The 21,174-nt window shown below is 39.9% G+C and overlaps 1 protein-coding gene across 8 annotated transcripts in view; it reads right to left on the minus strand.

The window, feature by feature from the left end:
- Nucleotides 1-21,174, minus strand: part of MAST2 (microtubule associated serine/threonine kinase 2) — a 150,743-nt gene that overhangs the window by 102,223 nt on the left and 27,346 nt on the right. The window contains exon 1 of one of the 8 annotated variants that reach the window (XM_083620176.1): nt 11,538-13,281. The exons of 6 other annotated variants lie outside the window; for them this stretch is intronic. In XM_083620176.1, coding sequence (XP_083476302.1) covers nt 11,538-11,576 — 39 coding nt within the window. In that variant the 5' untranslated portion in view covers nt 11,577-13,281. Of the gene's footprint in view, nt 1-11,537; nt 13,282-21,174 lie in introns of those variants that run through there. One more of the 8 variants, XM_083620177.1, reaches the window with a different exon arrangement.

Raw genomic sequence — 21,174 nt, forward strand, 5'->3', positions numbered from 1 at the left:
CTGGATTAATCTAGCTGCCAACTGCTGGCTCTCAGGAATGAATGGACAAAGGGCACCAGAACAGGAACAGAGGCGAGAGAAGAGAGTTCAAAGGTTGTACTAGGAACAATTTAGTAAGGCTCTACAGTGGTACTTTGGGTTAAGTACTTAATTCATTCTGGAGGTCCGTTCTTAACCTGAAACTGTTCTTTACCTGAAGCACCACTTTAGCTAATGGGGCCTCCCGCTGCCGCCGCAGCACGATTTCTGTTCTCATCCTGAAGCGAAGTTCTTAACCCGAGGTACTATTTCTGGGTTAGCGGAGTCTGTAACCTGAAGTGTCTGTAACCTGAAGCATATGTAACCCAAGGTACCCCTATACACATGTTGAGTAGTAAGACGCTTCTTCCAGACTTTAAGATATACAGGGGTACCTCGGGATAAGTACTTAATTTGTTCCGGGTGTCCGTTCTTAACCTGAAACTGTTCTTAACCTGAAGCACCACTTTAGCTAATGGGGCCTCCTGCTGCCGCCACGCCGCTGGAGCACGATTTCTGTTCTTATCCTGAAGCAAAGTTCTTAACTTGAAGCACTTTTTCTGGGTTAGCGGAGTCTGTAACCTGAAGCGTATGTAACCTGAAGCATATGTAACCCGAGGTACCACTGTATAAGCCATATCATATAAAACCAATTATAAAGGCCCTCTTAATCTTCAAAACTCAAAGATGGTATCAAATTAGTAACTTGACAAGAGAGACAAAAAGGACAGGCGAAGCAGCATAAAGTTATATATATTTATAAATATAATATAAAGTTATAATAAAAGGAATACATAAACATAATGATATTTTACTTTACAAATGTCAGCAATATCATAAAGTTGTGTCCAATGTTGTGTCTCTACCTATCCTGCAGCCATCCACACACCCTCAAAATCTTCTCCAGAGCAGATTTTCAGGGTGCACAGAGTGCTGCAGAGGGCAGGAAAGGAAAGGAAAGGAATAGATCTAAAACAGCAAGTGAACCAGAAAGGAAAGACTGTGGAGTAGAAAGGAGCAAAGCTACATTGTAAGTGGAAGAAAATGTGGGATAAAACATGTTATACAGATCTTATATCTAGTAGAAGGCATAACAATATACAGATCTTATACTTAATAGAATATTTAACAATATCTAATAGAAGGAGAGGACTATCCACTTCATGTTCAGATTGAAATATTTCCATAGGCATCTTGATGACCATTGTGAGAACAGGCCTTTAGACTGATCTGTTAAGTAGTTTCTAGTATCTCAAAAAAAGAAAAGAAAAATTTGGCATCTTAATCCCTGTTCTAACCCTGCAAGCAGATTCTATCTTTAATATTTGTTTTTACTGTTTTATTGTTGTTTCATAATTCTGGTTTTGAATCGCAAGCTGCCTTGAATAAACTTTCCTGTAGAAAGGCAGGGATAAGTGGTACATTCCTAATGCACAATTTAGTCTTATCTCTCCTGCATTACTCACAATTACTATCCAAAACAGTAGCTCAACAGCATGGATAGACAGACAGATAGAATTTAAAGTTGATCCTTGGAATAAAATACTAAGAGAGAAAATAATTCATTGGGAATTATAGAAGAGAGACTAATGCGCTTAAAACAACAACAACAACAACAACAACAACAACAACAACAACAACAACAACAACAACAGCAGTATTTTCAGTGTCCTTATTCCTCTTCTACCCTGCAAATGGGTTCTCTCTATCTAGTATTAAATTACACCCCAAGGGCTCGTTTTTATTCAGTTTGTCATGTTGCAGATACAATAGCCAGTACACATAAACAAGCATTACAAATGAAATATTGACCATAAAAAGAGCAGTATGTATTTATCAAGATTCATGGCAAATCAATGTTTGCAGCATAACTAATTTACATTTATTGTATTCACCTCTTAAGGCAATGTGTAGGGCATGTTTTTTCTTAAATCAGTCCCATGGGTGTTACATTCCATTCCATGTTACAACAAGCTTTAACAAAAAAGATTTTATTACACCACTCCATCACCTGTCTAAACTTAATCAAGCACAACATTGCTTTCTGCAACTCTACTGTACTCTCACATCCCCAAGGGACTTGACTCGTACTAGTCACTTTGGAAGAAATATAGCAGCCCAGCACGCCCAATTTATTAAAATTTACAATTGGGTAGTCACCAGTACTCAACTGGAGCATGCTGTTGTCATGTGGCGGGGGGGGGGGGGTTACTCCTTTTTACAGCTGAGTACAAGGGATTATTATTTTTATAAGCAAATATTTAGAACATCAACTTGACCATGGGGCTTTCTTGTACTTTTATGCCAACAAAGTGGGAAGCAACAAGGTATTGGGAGGGGGGTGTTAAATAATCTAGACTTCAGTACATTTGGAACTTCCACCAACATTTTAAACCAATTATAGGCATAATTTCTGCAGTAACCATCCCTAAAATGGTGGGGTGGCATCTTGTATGCCTCTTTCCAGCAACTCTTGCAGCCAAGCTGGTGCCAAATGTATTGCTCCGCTTTCCTTTAGACCACATCAGCGAGGCCAAGAGGGAGGTTTTGTCGTCTGGGAAGCCCAGGACCTCCATATACACTGCCCAGGCTTGCACCCCAGAAAGGTCACTTTGTGGCTGCTAACATAACAAAAGCAAGGGAGGCAGTAGTTATAAGTTATGGGCCTCTGCAGCTACAGCAGGCATTGTGATTCTCCAGTGGTTAAATTTCGCCCCTGGAGGCACATTCTATTGTCTTTGGAGGCAGATGCCAACAATACAAATACTATTTGAGGCAGGAGGATCAGAGTGGGTAAGAAATTAAAATACAATAAAACTATCAGGAAACTGCACAATTGTGTGTCAAAAAAATGCCTTGCTTCTGAAACACAGTCAATGCTATACAGTATTTGACAAACATATAAGGCAGAGGAGTTTCAAAAATTTAGCAAAAGTATCAAGAATGTTTCTCTATGCCCATGAAATTACAACTATGTATGTGGGTGTTTTTGTCAAGAGGCATTTTTAGTCAATTTCAAGGCTGTGAATAGAGGGAGAGGGATGTCACATATACAATGGGTGCTTTTTAGTTTTACCTGAACAAAATATGCAATGCAGTATCCCTCCCTGCCCCCACTTTTAGTCTCTCTTGATTACTACCATTTCCCCAACTTTTTTTTTTTTTTTTTTTGCAAGGTTGAGCTTTGTCAACTTGCTGTAACAAGACAATGAGAAAGGAAGAGATCACTCCATCTCAAACCTTTATTTTTGTTTTATTTGATGTATCCCATCCCAATAGGCATGTGGATTACGGGTGAGTTACAAATGTTCTTAATAAAATAAACCTCTAACAAGCTCCTACATTTCCTCTAATCAAGGGCCTCTGCCCTAATAAAGCAATCTCTGCTCCTTCAATCACTACCTGTCATAGCAATGGAAAAGAAAAAACTACCTTTGACTCCCTAAATTCACAGCAGCTCAGTCAAGATAAACACATAAGCCCAAGATCTGTATCGGAGACAGAACCTGGGGCCTTTCAGGTGCTGCTGTACTATATCTCCAAACATCCCTTGGCCATGCAGACTGGGCTGATGGGAGTTGAAAAACATCTGGAGGACCAAAGGTTCCCCATCCCTGATCTATATAAAAGTCAGGAAACAACAGCAATTTAGAGCTGTACAGAAGGCAGACCACTCCCTTATGAAGATAATTCCTATCATGTCCAAATAAGGGTGTTAAGCCTTTATCCGAAGAAGGGTCCTCAAATATGAAGAACATACTACAACAAGGAAGCAATCTAATTAAGTCTGCCTGGGAGAAAGGGGTGATACTAGAAATAAAACAGAAGCACTGTAGTTCATAAGCTTGAGCCCACTCACATTATGAAATGCATAATCTCATTTCTTTCCTTACCTTTCCAATAAAGGTAAAGGTAAAGGACCCCTGGCAGTTAAGTCCACTTGCAGACGGCTCTAGGGTTGCGGCGCTCATCTTGCTTTACAGGTCAAGGGAGCCGGCATTTGTCCGCAGACAGTTTTTCCGGGTCATGTGGCCACCATGACTAAGCTGCTTCTGGCAAAACCAGAGCAGCGCACAGAAACGCCGTTTACCTTCCCGCCGGAGCAGTACCTATTTATCTACTTGCACTTTTTGGTGTGCTTTCAAACTGCTAGGTTGTTAGGAGCTGGGATTGAGCAATGGGAGCTCACCCCGTCACGGGCATTCAAACCGCTGATCATGGTTATTCAGTTTAAATCAATGTCCTATTTTGTTCATTTTAAAGTATTAATGAGAAACCTCTACACAAGAGCTTTTTCCTCCAACTACTACAGTCAAGTTCCAACTGATTTCTTTTACATCATATCTCATTTGCTGAAACATGCCAGACAACCTTCATCATCCAAGCTATCATCTTATTGAAAACCCAAATAATGTTATAAGAGGAGCTCATTTGCCAAAGCAGCATCTGGTCTACTAAACTAATCTGATTGCAAAAGAGCAAGAACACCAGGAAAATGAGTCACTAAGCCGCTTGATTAAAATAAACTGAGGACTGTTACCTTTTCTCAATCACCTAAACTTTGGATTTATGGCTGTGCCATCTCAGTTTCCCTCCAAAGTCAGCCACTCATTTCTCTCAATAGCATATATAGCAGCAATTGTGATGACTTAAATTCAAAACACATCCACTGATTGAACAAGAACACACAATATGAAGTACAAGAAGCAGAAACTATCTTCTATTTGGATCTGTTTATTCAGAATACTTAATGCTATGAATCCTCAGATAAAAACTGACAGGATAGTGGCGTATGATGAATCACAAAACATGTCAGAATTGTGAATCTACTGAATAGGAGATAGACACCAAGTAAATTGCTTTAACAGGAAAAAAATGCAAAAATTTCAAGAAATTGTCACTAGACAAATAAACACTTGAGCAGGGTTGCTATTCCTTTATTTATGCAAGCTTGTATATCCCACCTTTCCTCCAAGAAGCTTGAAGTCGCTTACATCAGAGGTTTTCAACCACAGCTCCCTTGACCAACTACATTCTTTTTGCACCACCCCTTGCCTGCAGAGCTGGTAGCCCCTCACCCCTTTTCGAGCACCCTCCCTTGTGGAGTGTTCCTTCAGCCTCCTCTCCTCTCTTCTCCACTCTCCTTGGGAGTCCCCTGGTCTCTAAACTGCCCCTCCTACCCCAAAGAAAGGTGCTTCCTCCCACTGCCCCACAGGGGCCTGGGAAGCACCCCCTGGTCAGTCCCATTTGCCTGGTGAGATTATAGCCAGGGTTCCTGCAACAAACAGCTGTTCAAGCTTTTGGGAGGAAGAGACGCAAGGGGGCATCAGAGGATGGGAGGGAAGGAAAGAGGGACAGAGGCCAGTGTTGCCAGCGGCAGCCCTGGTCATCATTCAAGGCACCCCAAGGTGCCACGGCACACTGGTTGAAAACCACTGGCTTACATGGTTCTCTTCCTCTGTGTATTATTCTCACCATAAGCCTGTGAGGTAGGTTAGACTGAGAGATGGCGACTGGCCTGAGGTCACACAGTGAGCTTCATGGCTGTGTGGGAATCTGAACACTGGTCTCCCAGGTCCTATTCTAACACTAACTACTACACCACACTGGTCACTGCAAACAAGTTGCAAGAAGAGACAAACACCACACTCCAATACAGAGGTACTGTGGCTGATGCTCTGATGCATTTGGATTCCTGCAGGACATGGTGCAAAGGGGGCAGTTTTACAATCTATTATGTTGTGTCAACTCTAGTTAAGCACAGCACCAGGGCCTGTGACACACACACACACAAGCACACACACCCCTCCAGTAAACAAACTGGATCCAGCACATCCATTAAAGCCTGTGCAATGGTATTTAACAAGGAAAATACTGAAGTTGGGGTGGGATTTGGAATAAGAACTATCTGACAGAAGAGATATTAACTATTAACCAAGACCTGTTTTCACACTACAGTTGCTATACCATCTATACTGATGTTGCTATGCCATCTGTACTAATCCTGTTAGTCTGCTTCCGGCATCAATCAAGACAGGAATTAGCAAAATTCCCATTTGAATTGGGGGTGTCAGCATCACCAATATACCTAACACAGAAAAATGCTGTGGGAGGCTAGAACATTGGGAATGAGTCCCTTCTGAAAATAAGCTAGGGAGACTATGAATGTGTCATTTAAGATGTGTAAGACAACGGATAAACACCTGCAAAAAAAGGTTGTGGCTAGTAAACCACACCTTGAAGCAGAGGATCTGAGTAGGTAGACCATTCCATTCCTTACCAGACACACATAAAAAAGGGAGTATCATGTAACATTCTGATCTCTTCAGTCCTTTTAAAATAATAAGCAGGGTTGACAACAACAAGGTTGATAACCAATTTCTGCCTCTAGGCATCAGTTTTGCTAAGCAAAATGCATGCTGCCTTCCTGCGAGATGCTCTCTCTCATTAAAGTGACAAGTGAGATTTCTTACATAGCGAAGATGGATAGCAGAGCAAATTAGAAAAAGTCAGCTTTGTAGCATGCTGGCAGCATATTATGCTGCCAAGAGGGAAAACTGGTTCTGCTATAGACTAGGGATTTCTGGCACAAACATGGCTGCATCTGGGGTGATATTAATAGAAGTGATATATCCTATTTCTCTAACGGCCACAAGGATTCAAGCAATTATTATTTGGCAGAACCAACAGAGGCTACCAAGGACCCTGTTGACTATTTACCACCACCAAACTGGGAGTAAAATAACCAAGCCCATAACATTGATACAATATGGTGCAAATGAAAGGACAGAGAATAAAAGTAAACATTAGTTTACTCAACTTATTTTCCGCATCAGCAAAACACTAATAAAGACTTTTCCTAATAGGTTTTCCTTTTTAAACACAATCTACGCAAATCAAGAGCAACAAAGCAAGTGCACAGTATTACTTTAAAATGCAATTTAAAGGACTGGATAAATCAGAAGGTCATCAGAGAAATCCTGCACAGAAGGCTTTCACTGATTTCCTACTCACTTTATTCTTCCTCTAACTTGTCAGTAGAAAACTACTTAAATATTATAAACAGTAAATAAATAAAATCTAAATGCACGGAACTTGGGAGTACCTAAAAACTTGACAGGCTGTATTTAGAAGAAGCTAGCTGAATAAAAGAACAAAATAAAACAGAAATCTTAAAATCAACTTGAATGATTACCGTCATACTCTTGCAAGCATCCGTATCTCAGTAATCCCAATCCATGTTTGCAATGTCTTGTAAAGGTGATTTTCGCAAATTTTGCCCAGTCTCCAATATCCCTCCTGTGCACATTTTAATAGTAGACATTCCTCATCATTTAGCACAATAATAATGTGCAATAGCAGGCCTTGAAGTTGCTCGTTGCCCATCTCTTTGTCTTCTCCTCTGGAGCAGTCACAATAAATTTAGAAGCTTTCACTTTCAGTATAGAATAACTGCAGTTTATATAGTTTGACTGAAACAAGTCAGCTTCAAACCATGATTTATAAAGGCAGCTTGTTTTTTTGTGTTTTGTTTTTTTTAAAAAACGGCTAAGATTAACTACAGTGGTACCTCTGGTTACAAACTTAATTCAGTCCGGAGGTCCGTTCTTAAGCTAAAACCGTTCTTATCCTGAGGCGCGCTTTTGCTAATGGGGCCTCTGCCGCGCAATTTCCGTTTGCATCCTGGGGCAAAGTTCGCAACCAGGAGGAGCTACTTCTGGGTTAGCAGAGCTTATAACCTGAAGCGTTCATAACCAGAAGCGTTCATAATCAGAGGTACCACTGTACTGTTAAAGCTTCAGGCAACACATTAAAATATAGCTAATGGAAATTGGAAGCAATAGTTTCTGAATTCCTCCTTGTGACTGCGAAGAAGGATGAGTCAGAGTCCATGAACCTGAGGCTTGATAGGGTTTCTCTATATACAGTCAATGGCATTTGGATATAATGGTGAACTATGGTTTATAGTGCCACTACTTAGTCTCGTGAGTTCCCCTCTCCTCTCCTTTCAGCTACAAGAAAGAGATTGGAAGATGTTGTTTCCATTTTCAATTAACCACAGTTTAGTTTTATGTCAAAAGCATTAACTATATCTTAATTGGCTTGTTTCAATCAACCATAATGAAGACTAAACCACAGTTTGTCCCAGTTCAGACATAACGCTCATCTGAAGCTAGTTAAAAATGGAAATGAAAGCTTTTGCTCTCCTTATCTTTGCCACCCTGGGGGAGCAGGCAAGCCCTAATACAACAGTTTAGCCTTATGTGCAAATGCACTTGTGACTAGGAAACATTTTAATTTTTGCAGTAGGTCAAGAAAACCCACAATTTCAAACAATAATGCAGCAGTGGCAGAACAATTCAGATTTCCATCAACCTCCTTCAGTCTCCTGCTGGTCATCACATGTTAAAGGACACCAGTGCAAAGCTTCCCCTTTTGTTTGAGCTGACCCATAATCTGTTGGAACCTAAACTGGACCCACTACAGTCTCGTGACAGCACTGGGCTCAATCCTGACCCAATCACTTTGCCAGATCAAGGCTTGCTGCCCATGCACCACAGCAGGGCTGGATATGCCAAACTTGGAAGGGCAGAATTTGCATTTTAATAATTCATAAACTATAGTAACCGAAGAAAAAGAAAGTGTGGATGTGCCTGATCCCCAGGGTATTTAGGGCCTAAAAATCAAGAGCCTTTAATTGGTACTACTCACTCCATGTAAAAGAAGCAGAAAAAAGCTAAGTGCATCCAAGCTGCATTTGCTTTTAACTGTATGTTTCAAGGATACAGGGAGAGGTAACAGGAAATTTGGGTTAGCATTCTGGCCCCTAGAATTATCTGTCCACAAAGTATGAAGGTCATTGCTCTCAAAGTTGAGTCAAATTGAATGAGGCAGATCATTAACTTTGGAGGCTTCTTTCCCACTTGGAAAAACCCATCTCTTTACTTAGAGGCAGGAAAAATTAAAAAGTATCAAAAGAAACAATTTGTATTTTCTGCTTCAGCAACTTTAAGTACAGTACCCATCTCAAGCACAGACATATTCACTCTTAGCAATCCAAAATGGTTGAATTGCCTGAATCAAATGCCACATCCTTGATACAGATAACCCCTATGATGGCAGAATGAGAAATTGTTTCAATGAATCAAGTACGTTAAAAAAAACAATTTTGGACCTATGACATTACTAATAACCAGAGCAAGTTCCTCTTTTCCATGACTGCATTGGTCTGAAGCCTCTGCTAGAATTAAAACACTCTCACTGGTACCCCATATTCAGAAAGTATTTGCATTACTGTACCTGACTAAATTTTAAAGTATTAACATGGTACAGAGCAACAAACCTATATTCTCCCCCACAGCACTGCTCTGCTATGTGATATTTTCCCCTCTCCCACTTTTCCCTTCTATTGGGCATCCTCAAACCCTTTTTAACAAAAGTTTCTTTCCAAGCTATATACCGTATTCCCCTTAACTAGCACTGAAATAAACATAACAGACTTGCTATACCACAACCCTTGTAGCAGCTATTAAAATGATGGATTAAACAAAAACAACAACAACTGGGTGGGATTCACCTAACCAGCTCCATCAGCAGAAGCCCTGTGCAAGACCTCCACTTGCACAACAGGGCTTCCTCTTCTCTCCCTTCCATGCCCCCCAAAATTGGGTCAGGGAGGGGGTCAAGGAACCCACAGAGCAGCACACAGAGAGGAGGATAGCAGGAACCATTCCTTCCAGCAAACTGCAATGCTTGTTCATCATCATGGTGTGACACTGAATTCCACCCTGGGCTAGTTTTAGCTATTAAGGCCTATGACAAAGCAAGTCATAAACTACAATCCTATGCATGTTTATTCAGAAATAAGTCCAACTGAATTCAATGGGGCTTACTTCTAGGTAAGTATGTAGAGGATTATGATGAGGCTGCAGTCCCCTAACCCTGATCTGATTCTTTAACTGCCATTTAAAGACTACCTTACATCTGCAGCAACCCATGCACACACAAAAAGACTGAGGAATTTGTACTGAATTGAACTAATGACTAATATTTAAGAAACATTTTAAAGCCACGTTTTTTTCAAATTACCCAACAGACATCCTAAGCACTTGAATAATCTGAATGAACATAATGATAATTAAATATAGTTGATTTAAAACAACGTAAATGGAGAATGCATAGACAATCAGGAAAAAATTAAGAAGCCTAATCTTTAGATAAGGGTACTATGGCAGTCCAGATAAATACACTTAGCATTCCTTGTGCCCAGAACTAGCAGTAGAAATGTTTTAAATAAACCATGGCATTTAATCCAAAAGTTATAAGATTTCATACTATGTCCAACTGCAACCTTTACGTCAAGCCTGTGCTTACTCGTATCACATGCCAACAGAAAGGTTTGTTCAGTACATAAGTAGTAAATTTAACGTGTGTTAAAATACTTCTCTGGCCTTCAGGAATCTGTAAGCAGAACTATGTGCTATTGTGTTGAATAATGTTAAGATTCTATGGATTACCATCCATCAACACAATCTATTTGAAAGTGGGTTTTGTTTTGTTTTTAGCAAAAACAACATTTCAAAAGACAAGCAGGAAATTTAAGTTTGCTACATTGTTCCGATGCTGTTTGTTCCGGATAAAACTGTAGAAATATTGAGCAATACCCAGTAATACCACTCAGGCAAATTCTTCACAGATGAGATCTGGCTCCAAATATCACTAAATGTGGGGCAACACAAACTAAAGTCATGCTTTAATATATTTTTATTATATAAAACTATCTATTTTAGAATATATCTTATATAATTTATAAGATCTCTTGCTTATAGACAAGAGATGTTTCCAAATCTATATTGCTATTTACTGAAATTACCCTAACTAGTGTTCAATTTCAAACAGAAGTTTCTCTAGAAATGTTACATTTCCACGCAATCAAGTGGGGGCTTACTCTAATTCCACATTTTTAACTTGACACCAATTAACAGTACACTCCTACGCTTGACTATTCAGAGGTCAGTGGGGCTCACTCGCAGGTAAATGTGCAGAAAAGTCAGTCTTGTCTCATTAAGACAGAAAGGCTCTAAGGCTATTTATCCCAAATGATCCAGTGAAATACCTAAAACTGCAAGTAAGTCAATTCATCAGAAAACCTTGAGATGTGCTTTCCACAATACTAATTTATGAATCTAAAATACTTTTGCTCATCAGCATTTAAGTATATTCCCCAATGCCAACGGGTGACTTCATACATTTTTCATACAGCTTTGGAAAGTTGATTCCCTTTAAAATCAAACGCCATTGGACTGCATGAAATCAAGAATTTTAATGCAGCTTCAAAAATCATTTTCAAAACCCTGTAACAGAATTCTATTTAGAACGTTGTCATTAAAATAACTGAGCTCCAAATGCAGCTACAGCCTTATTGTATTCTTTTTCTACAGCAGAATGACAGTTCTATAATTTTCACAGCATTTTAAACTCACCCCGGCAGGGAATTACTAATTAGATTTGTTTCTTACCTGTAACCCCCTCCTTCGTAGAATGCTCGAATCATCCATATTTTCAACTCTCAGGAACTCTAGGTTATCAAAATCTTTCAATACTCTCCTGTTCCTCACTTGTGCTATTTTCTCTCTTATTTTCAATGTTTCTTCTTTGCATATAAAGAAAAATTAGCTTCCTCTCTATCATGAAGAGTAACCGTCAGTGCCTCTGATCACTTATATACACACACTTTAATCTGCTTCCTTATTGACACTGTCACAACATATTCAAGTCTATTGAGAATCTAGGTTCCAGTATGGAGATGTTTTTGCTCTCTCACACATGTGTGTACAGGTTAAACACCTAGGAACGCAAGCACGAACAATATGCCAAAAGCAATCAATTCATATTTTCTCCTTACTTTGGTCAAACTGATCTCCTGCACAAGCAGAGCAAACTACAACAGCTGCATTTATCTTGAGAGTACAATAAGCTTTGAAAATCCCAATCTTGTTTCCTTGAAAAAGCAGTGCCCCAATTCATTCATTTTTAAAACATCTTCGGTTATTCAAATGAACGTAAAAATCCCACATTCACACAGGGATTTCATTATGTTGAACATGAAAAATTCCTTTATCCTCTATACAGACAAAGCAAATGTCAGAGTCTTCAAATACAGTAGCATATTCTTTTGTTTCTGATGTCTCAAGTACGCTGGGCTCCTTCTTCCTTGAACGTAGTAGACATGATTTTCCTTCTTTTAGTTCTGTGCTGAGAGCTAACTTCTCCTTTTATGTAGTTCCAATCCGAAACACGTGTTTTGAATGCGTAAGAATTCATTCATTGGCACTGCTTTCATCATTGACAGAGCGGTCCTAAATAAGCTCTTCCATTTTATATCCCAGAGGGAAGCGGCACATGCATTATTTCTTATAGATGTTCTTCACTCTGTATTACGGTATCTTCCAACCCCATGATATAGTTGTTTTCAAAATGCACCTCTTCAACACAAAGTCCAAAATGTTTCCTCCTACATGTGACCCTAAAATCTCATTTTAAAATCCAAAGAAATTAAGAAAAAGCAGCAAAAATACGATAAACAGAAGAGAACTTCAAACAAAAACTTCTAAGACACAAGGCAGAAAATAAAGTGAACCGAACTTCCTCAGCTTGCTTTATAGAGGCCTTGACAAGCAAAGTTGCAAACAAAGGAAATATTGTGAAAGAAGCAATCTTAAAAAAAAAAAAAAGTACAGTAATCTTAGAAAGTGTTTTCAGGCAACAGATCCCACCTTCTGAACAGCACACACAACAAAAAGCAATCAACCAACTTTCCTTTCTGAAAAATCCACTTAGACAGATATCACATAAATCCTGTACTTTAAAAGATCAAGTCATTCCACTTATTAAAAGTGTAATAACGGTGACAAAAACCCAGACTTCAGCCTATTACTAGCAGCTCCTCAAAAAGCTCCTGTTCCTGCAAGGATAGCTGCTACCAACGAGTGTCTCAGTCAGATATAATTTTCTGGCTCTGAAAGAGGGTGGATATATACATATTTTCACCAGCTTCTTTGTGACTGGAGTCACACAAGCTAACCATGCCATTATAAAGTGACCTAAGCACAAATAATGCCCAGATCCATTCACTAGCAACATTCTGATCCTCAGTGGAATCACTGTAGTCTTTTTTGCAAGGTGTTAACAAATCCACAGCTCACCATCCTTTCCTTCCATCTGCCGTTTTAAACAACTGAATGCTGAATTAGGTCTACTGATTCTTTGTGAGCCACCCAACAGAGCAACTAACTGCAAGCAGACTGAGCAGGAAGCTTATTTGCATAAAGCACTATACAAAGCAGAACCAGTGTGCTGCAGAAAACAACTCTTGTCAGTCCTTGATTTTAAAGCAACAGCATCCTCTAGCCCCAAAAGAAGCACATAATAGAAGCAGCAGTTAGCTTTGCTCTACGTGTACAGTACTAAGTAACAGAGTATAACATTGTTTTAAGTAAATGCCTGCTGGCAGTGCATGACTGCTTTCAGAAACCACAGCATGAACTTTTATATTTCTCTCATATTTTCCCTCTCTCTCTCTCTCACACACACACACACACACATATACACACATATATGAGAAAAACAAGATGTGTTTAACAATTCCTTGAAGCTTTTCTTACTATCAGATATGAATTTTCAGTGGGGAAAAAATCAATTGCAAAACAAACCATACTGCTCTGGTTATTTTTAGAGGAGTAAATCGATGGCCACATATACTTTGACAAACCAAATGTCAGTAAAATATTAAATCAGTGTCACCTGCCAACGATGCAGCATACAGGTATATTTTAAATGTTTCTAGATGACATATTCCAGCTTCAAAACCTAATGTCCAATCTTTCCCCCATATTTGCCATAGCTACATGTATTAATTTCTTTCCGCATCCTAGAATATCTGCAGAAATCTATCTCATAGTACTTTGTCACAGAAATCAAGCCTGGAAAGTGCATCACGTAGAGAAGCATTCAACCAACCTGGTACTCACAAGATGTTTTGGATTACTGTCATTCAAAACTTTCAGAGAACACCAGTTTGGCAAAGATTGGTGCACGCAGCTTGCCCAACTTAACATTTATGTCCAACCAACTTAGAGCTTTTTTGGGCACACCATTAAAAAGACCATACATAATTAGATCAACATAAAAGACATCGTCCATCAGCACCTTGTAGATTCAACTCCCAAAGGATTTATTTCCAACTTCTGGTGACAGTAAGTTTATATTAATCAGACAACCTTCAACTGACATTGTTGAACAGTACACACACACACACACACACACACACACACGAGTTAGAATTCAGGAGGTTCCATAAGCCAGCAGAAGGCACTTTCAGTCATGCTTAATGCCCTGTCCACTTGTGCCAGTTCCCAGCTCCCACTTCAGTCCCTATGCTATATGCCATGGGTAGGCAAACTAATCGCCTTCTCAATCTGGCCCGCGGATGGTCCAGGAATCATCTCTGGGTCATTTGTGGGGCATAGGAATTCGTTCATTCCCCCCCAATATAGTCCAGCCCCCCACAAGGTCTGAGGCCCCCTGCTGAAAATTTTGCTTACCCCTGCTATATGCATTCCAAAGTGACCTCAACCCTTAGTGACGGTTTTTTTGAGGGGGTGCAGCAGAAGGGGGAAAACAGGAAACTAAGGTCTGCTCATACTTTTCTAGATCCAAAACAAGGTCCATCTGTGAAGTTTAATATTTTCATGCTGTATTGATTCAGGGAAGGGGAGGGAGAATTCTCTCTTTTAACCCAAACTTTATTTTCACTGCATCTATTTTAATGTATGTTATAAGAAGACTTGTAGTCAGAAATATAACCTTGCTTGGTATGTATTGGTCTCAAACACAAGGGCATTCCTCACAAATTCAGTTTCATTGCTAGTTACACTTTGAAAAGCCAGTACATGAGAAATATATATAAACGACTCTGCAAAGAAAAGTGGTATCTCATAATGAAAGCCTCTAATTTTCTTAGCTAACCAATATAGATTTCTTAGTACTAGATAGCTTGTATTGCAAAAACTAGTCAAAACTATTTTACAGAAAGGGGGGGGGTGCTTTGCCAGAATACAAAAAGATAACAGCATAGTGCTGCAGAGAACAAATATATTGATGTTATCTACTTTCTGCTACTAAAGATGAGCCATTTGAAGACTTAAGGTTCCATAATTTCCGAGCACTGTCAAAATGGCTCACAAGGCTTTTAGCAAATGGCAAAGCTGCAGCTGAAACTGCACTCTATGTTCCAATACTATCCTAAGTCAATGTTTTTTCTTACTTCTGGCTGAGGAAAACTGCAGCCATCAAAGCTATTACCCTGTCTACAAGCTTCAAATGTCAAGAGGGTCTGCAGTGCACAGCCTCTTAAAACAAAATATGGAAGACAATATTTTTCAACTAGCCGTGTGCTGATATAAAGCAAGCATAAAAGTTAAACAGAAGTTTTCACAAAATCGCTAATTTTCATTTATTCAGAGCACAGGGTTAGAAATGTAAGGTTTCCTCTAGTCACTTCCTTTTCCTTCGCATACGCCTTATGCGTTGATCAACAGGCTTTATAGTACAGATTATGGGTTGTATCCAGTGCTAGTCCTACTCAGAGTAGACCCATTAAACTTAATGGGCATGATTATCTCAGGTCCATTAATTTCAATGGGTTTATTCTGAGTAGAATTTAGTTGGACACAACCCTGTATCAGCCAAGGCCCCTAAACTGCTACATTATAGTTGCCCATATATCCCTGCTAACAAGAAGATATACCCTAGGTAGACCAAAATCTATCCTATTCTAAACAAAACATACATTTTGAGCCAATGTGAATGTAAAAATTCTCGTACAGAACTATTACTCTGTGTTTTTGCTTTTCACAGGCAACTCTTCAACAAGTTTAAAGTACAGGACCTTCCACATGCCCAGTTCTTTAAAAAGACCACAAGAGAGGCTCACAGCATGAACAGCAACACCAATCAAAGTGCTCCCAGCTGTTCCCCTGTGGCATTACCAACCTACTTGCTCCAGATAGTCTCCTACAACTCCACAAACTTCATTACATTTATGAAGGCATATCCAGGATCAATATGGAGCCATGGGAACCATCAGGGCTGCTACTCTGGTTATCTGCCACACAACTGTCAAAAACACAGATACTGGGCAAGAAGGCTGGCAACACCATCCATGCGTCTTTATCCCAGAACCCACTCTCTCCATCTTTTTCAATAAAAACAAAATAAAAAAAATTCCTTCCAGTAGCACCCTAGAGACCAGCTAAGTTTGTCATTGGTATGAGCTTCCATGTGCATGCACACTTCAACTACGGCAGACCAACACGGCTACCTACCTGTAACTTCAATAAAAACTTTGCCATAGATTTGTTACCTAGTGACTAGCAGACACAAATTCCTTTCTCCCATTCTAGCTCAATATCACTTCAGCTGGCCTCAGGATCAGACACTTACTACAACCAGAGAGGGAACTTTTGCAACAAGAGCTCTTGTTCCAGAGAGTATATGGAGGCAGGCCTCTGGGACCAAATGTACCATATTTACTCAAGTAATGCACCATCAAATCTAATGCGCACCTTAATTTTTGCAATTTGACCAAAAAAGGTGAGCATTAGATTCAAGTAAATATGGTATCTTAGAGTAGATTCTCATGCTCCTCCCCCATGTTGCCAAGAGTCTGGAAATCTCTGCTTCCACATTTGCAGCAATACAGTTTATGCGTTTCCCAAACTGAGACATTGTGGTTAATGCTGAATATAGTTTGTTTGAAGAAAATCAACTTCGTTTAGGTTCTGGAGGTAACCCTTCGGTCTTTACCTGTTATTCTCTTTCTATACTAATGTAGACCTTTACCATAGACCTTTAATGTTAATTCAATCCATCTAGACCTTAATATCAACAAATGCTTCCCAAATCAGTAGGCAGCGGCCAACAACTCAAGCTGCTTTGTATCTGCATGGACACAAAATCAAACATGCCCATGTGAAAAAAATGTCCGGAGTATTTCTTGGGCACACTCCTTCCTTAGCCTGAGCTTCTGATCTTGGTAACCCACAATTTATTCAGTTTCTACTAGCAAATTAAAGATCTGTATTCCATGCAACTTTGCCCCATAGCTCATAGAAAAGAACTCTTCAGCCAAGCTTGCAATCTGCTATTTGCGACCACCCTCCCTACCCTAAAATCAAGTCCATTAATAACAGTTCCTGCTTTAACACAAAGTGTGGGAGCACTGAAATCGTCCAGGAAGAGCAGAGAAGCAGGGGTCAGGCAACCTCCATCATGCATGGATACAGCTTCATGCAAGAGCCCCTCCCCCCAGCTACCATCACTGAATACTAGAGGGAGAAGAATCCAAACTCCTTCATTGTGTTTACAATAGCTCAACTTTGTAACTAGGGCCTGAGTTTGTTTTTTGTCTCCTCCCTCCAAAGTCCTTTTTCCTTTTGTGTTGTATTTTTCTCAGACAGTAAACCTGAGTGCAGGGACTCTCATATTTACAGCCTATAAGAATAAGATATTAAGTGACTGAAGGAAATACTCTCATCTTCCTAACAAAAGGAAGAAAGACTTCAAAAGATGTTTTGTAACATTCACTGCTTAAAATTTATAAATGATGGGAGTTAGAAATCAATAATAAGCAACAGCAGATAGACAAATGATGTAGCAAGTGAAAAGGCACCTGAGGGTACCTATAACTGGCAGGTAACAAAATGTGCTAATTGAAACAAGCAGGGTTCAATCCACAGAATTCCTTCTCTGCAGCCAAGAGATGGTACAGCTATTAAGTACAAAACCTGAATGTTCTTTTTAGAGCTATTAAGAACAATATTTTTGCATTAATATTTTTAACAGTATACGATTAGAAACATCTTTAATGCTACTACAGGTGTGTTTAAGAACTTAAAAAAACATATTGTTAAATGCACATTCTACTTTCAAGAGTATCATTCCTTCCCACTCTGATTAACATCTTAGAGCCAAATGGTCTGGAAAAATCAAATCAATGTCTATATGGATATTTCTGCTACCATGATGGAACAATCTGTCTCACAGACAAAGCACTGCACATCAGTATATGTAACAAGGTAAAGCTCAATTATCAAGCCTATCATAATTTAAAATGTGACATATTTATCCTTAAAGCTAGGCAATGTGGAAAGGGACTCTAGAACAGCTGCTCCTCACCAATTTAAATGCTCATGTGTTTTACGTTGACCTAGAAATCAGCATCATCCTAACCAAAAGCCAATTAGATAATGGTATTTTTTCAGCTTGTAGAATAGTAATTTAACAGCTTTAGTACTGTAAAGCAAATCAATAAATCACAGGTATTTAGGCTGGTTTTTCCTTACTATGGACCCAAAACATCCTAAAGAAAAAATGTAAGTGTCTCCTTGCTGTAACCAAATTCATACATGGCCAGGCTGTTATGTTATTACAATTAGGCCACTATCTTATCAGGGTCAGACACACAAAATGTAAAAGCTGTTCTACATAGAACTGAGAATTCAGATTCAAGAAGATTTGTAACATTCAGGATTATAATATATTAAAATTGTATGAAGATCAACCTATGATCCACAAAGTCCATTAAAACCTACACTGATTGGAGGAACTCCCCAGGATCCCAGAAAGAGAAACATATCCCAATCCTGCTTGCCCATATCCTTTTAACTGGAGATGCAAGGAAAAAAGCATGTGCAATGAAGGACTATTATATTATATAATAGATTGAACAGGTGAGGACAAAACACACAACAAAACTGATTGTGGATTTGGGTCTGGGACACATGGGGATTTTAGTCTAGAAATGCAGGGGGAGAACATGATACTAGAGAGCTTGGAGCCATCCAATGAAGCTGACTGTTGGAAGATTCAGGACAGAAAAAGGAAGGCACTTCTACACACAGTGCACAATTAAACTATGGAATCTGCTATCACAAGATGTGGTGATGGTAACAAACTTGGACAGCTTTAAAATGAGATTAGATAAAATCCAATAAGTCTAGCAATGGTTACTAGTCATGATGGCCAAGGCAGCATCTGCAGCATCAGAAGCACTATGCCTCTGAGTACCAGTTGCCGGGGAACACAAGTTGGAAGAGGGCTGTTGCCGGCTGCCCACAGGCATGTGGTTGGCCACATTGGTTCAGGATGCTGAACCAGGCCTTTGGCTGCTCTTATATTATTATGCTCTAGTAAAACTTGCTTATCCAAGAATACATTACCTCACGTCTTTTGCAACTTTCACTGCCTGGGATCAACATCTATAGCAATAGTGGGCATCGAAATATGCAGACATCCATGCTGAGGCAGCAGCAAGTCACATCTCAGCTATCTCAGAGGCAAATGAAACAGAAAAGCACAAGCCCCTGTGTTGGAAAATCCAACAAAGCTGGGGAATGGGATAGGAACAATTGACAGTGCTGAACAAGTGGATTATGTCATCTGCACTTCCACCCTCCCCACAAAAGCAGTCCCGTCCCATCCCCCATTTTTGAAGTTCCATCAAAAGGGGAAATGGATGGGGAGGAAAAGGTTGGGAAGGAACAGGGATTGGGTGTGGAAAGAAAGAGTTCAGCAACCGCTCCAGCAGCCCGCCATTCTCTGTTTCAAATCATACTCCTGCTTCACAGGAATTCAGCACGACCTACACATTCAAACATGTTTGTCATCCTGCTGTAACATGTAGTTAAAGCCTAAGCACAGCTACAAGCAGGTCAAAAGTCAGCCCACACCCACTGTACACCTCCACAGTTGTACCTCCTCTGACTGCTTTTGTACTATCCATTAACGCCCTTAATGGCTTGGGCGTGGCAGCACAGGAGCTGCCTTTTCCTGTATGTCCTCTGTGCACACTCCAGTCGTTATCTGGGGCCCTGCTTCAAATCCCTTGACCTCAAGAGGCAAGGCTGGTGCCAACTAGGAGTAGTGTCTTTTCTGCTGTGACACCAACCCTACAGAATTCCTTGCCAACAAGGATCCATCAGGTGAAGACCTGGCTTTGGGGGTGGGGGGAGCCTTCAGTTAATAATGTTATTTTTGCTGCCTCAGTTCTACGTTATTTCTGTGCTGCTGGAACTGTTAAGCTGATTGGTTATTGTTAATTTATTACTCTGAGTGTATACTAGAGGTGGTTTTTTTAGGGATTATGCTTGTTTTATTCTGTTTTCATTACTGCTTCTTAGCGGCCTAAAATCTCTTTGGAGAACTAGGTGGGATAGGAAAAAGTAAAATAAATAAATAAGCTGTTAGAAAGAACATGGAACTTGTGACATGTCTACATGCTTATACACACACCTTTGTTCCTATGTTAGAAACAGTCCTGCTGATAGGACACTAGCCTTGCCAAGGATTCAGGCAACAAATGTTCACAACTGACAGGCAAAGCTCTACGCTGACCTAAGTACTATAAGTTGTGTGTCAAATCAAAATAAAAGCAGTGGTTCCCAAATGATCAATTTGTTCAGTTTCTGTTAATTGGTTCTCATGGGAAACTTACAGATTCTGGCTTCACACAATTAACTCAAGGCCGTGTCAATTTACTCTTGGCAGAAAGCCAAGGTCAGCTTGACCTAGAAACTACTTACTCTGATTGGTTAACGACCAGCACTCAACTCTGTTATCTAGGGATTGCTAGCACAGTTTGGTGTGTTAGGGGTGTGTTAGGAGTAGGAGTGCTGTGTATGGTTAAGAGAGAGAGAGAAAGAAAGGATTTATTTTGCTTTGTTTTGTATGCAGAAACTCTGCTGGTTTTATTTTCCTTTTAATAAATCCTGTAAATAGTTATTCTGAGTCTAGCTGACTAGTCATTTCCACCTCAACTAGCTTCTTCGCTGTGCAGGAAAACTCTGCTACGTTTGGGCTAAAGCCATTAGAGCTATGCCTGACACTTCAAAGTTCCATGAGGTTATGGGTATTGTGCTGCCAGCCTGAGTTGTGGTGGTGTCAGCATCAACCGTGTTGGTTCCAGTAGTTCCAGAAGTTGTTGTTCCCGTTGGTGCAGCAGATGGACACTGGCTGGTTCCTGACTGTTGTGAGCTGGTGACGCAGTGGACACAAGGACAACAGCTGCAGCGTGTGAGTGCTGGGTGCTGTGGTTCC

The sequence above is a fragment of the Podarcis filfolensis genome (assembly GCF_964270895.1).
Source record: "Podarcis filfolensis genome assembly, chromosome: 6".
Taxonomy (NCBI): Eukaryota; Metazoa; Chordata; class Lepidosauria; order Squamata; family Lacertidae; genus Podarcis; species Podarcis filfolensis.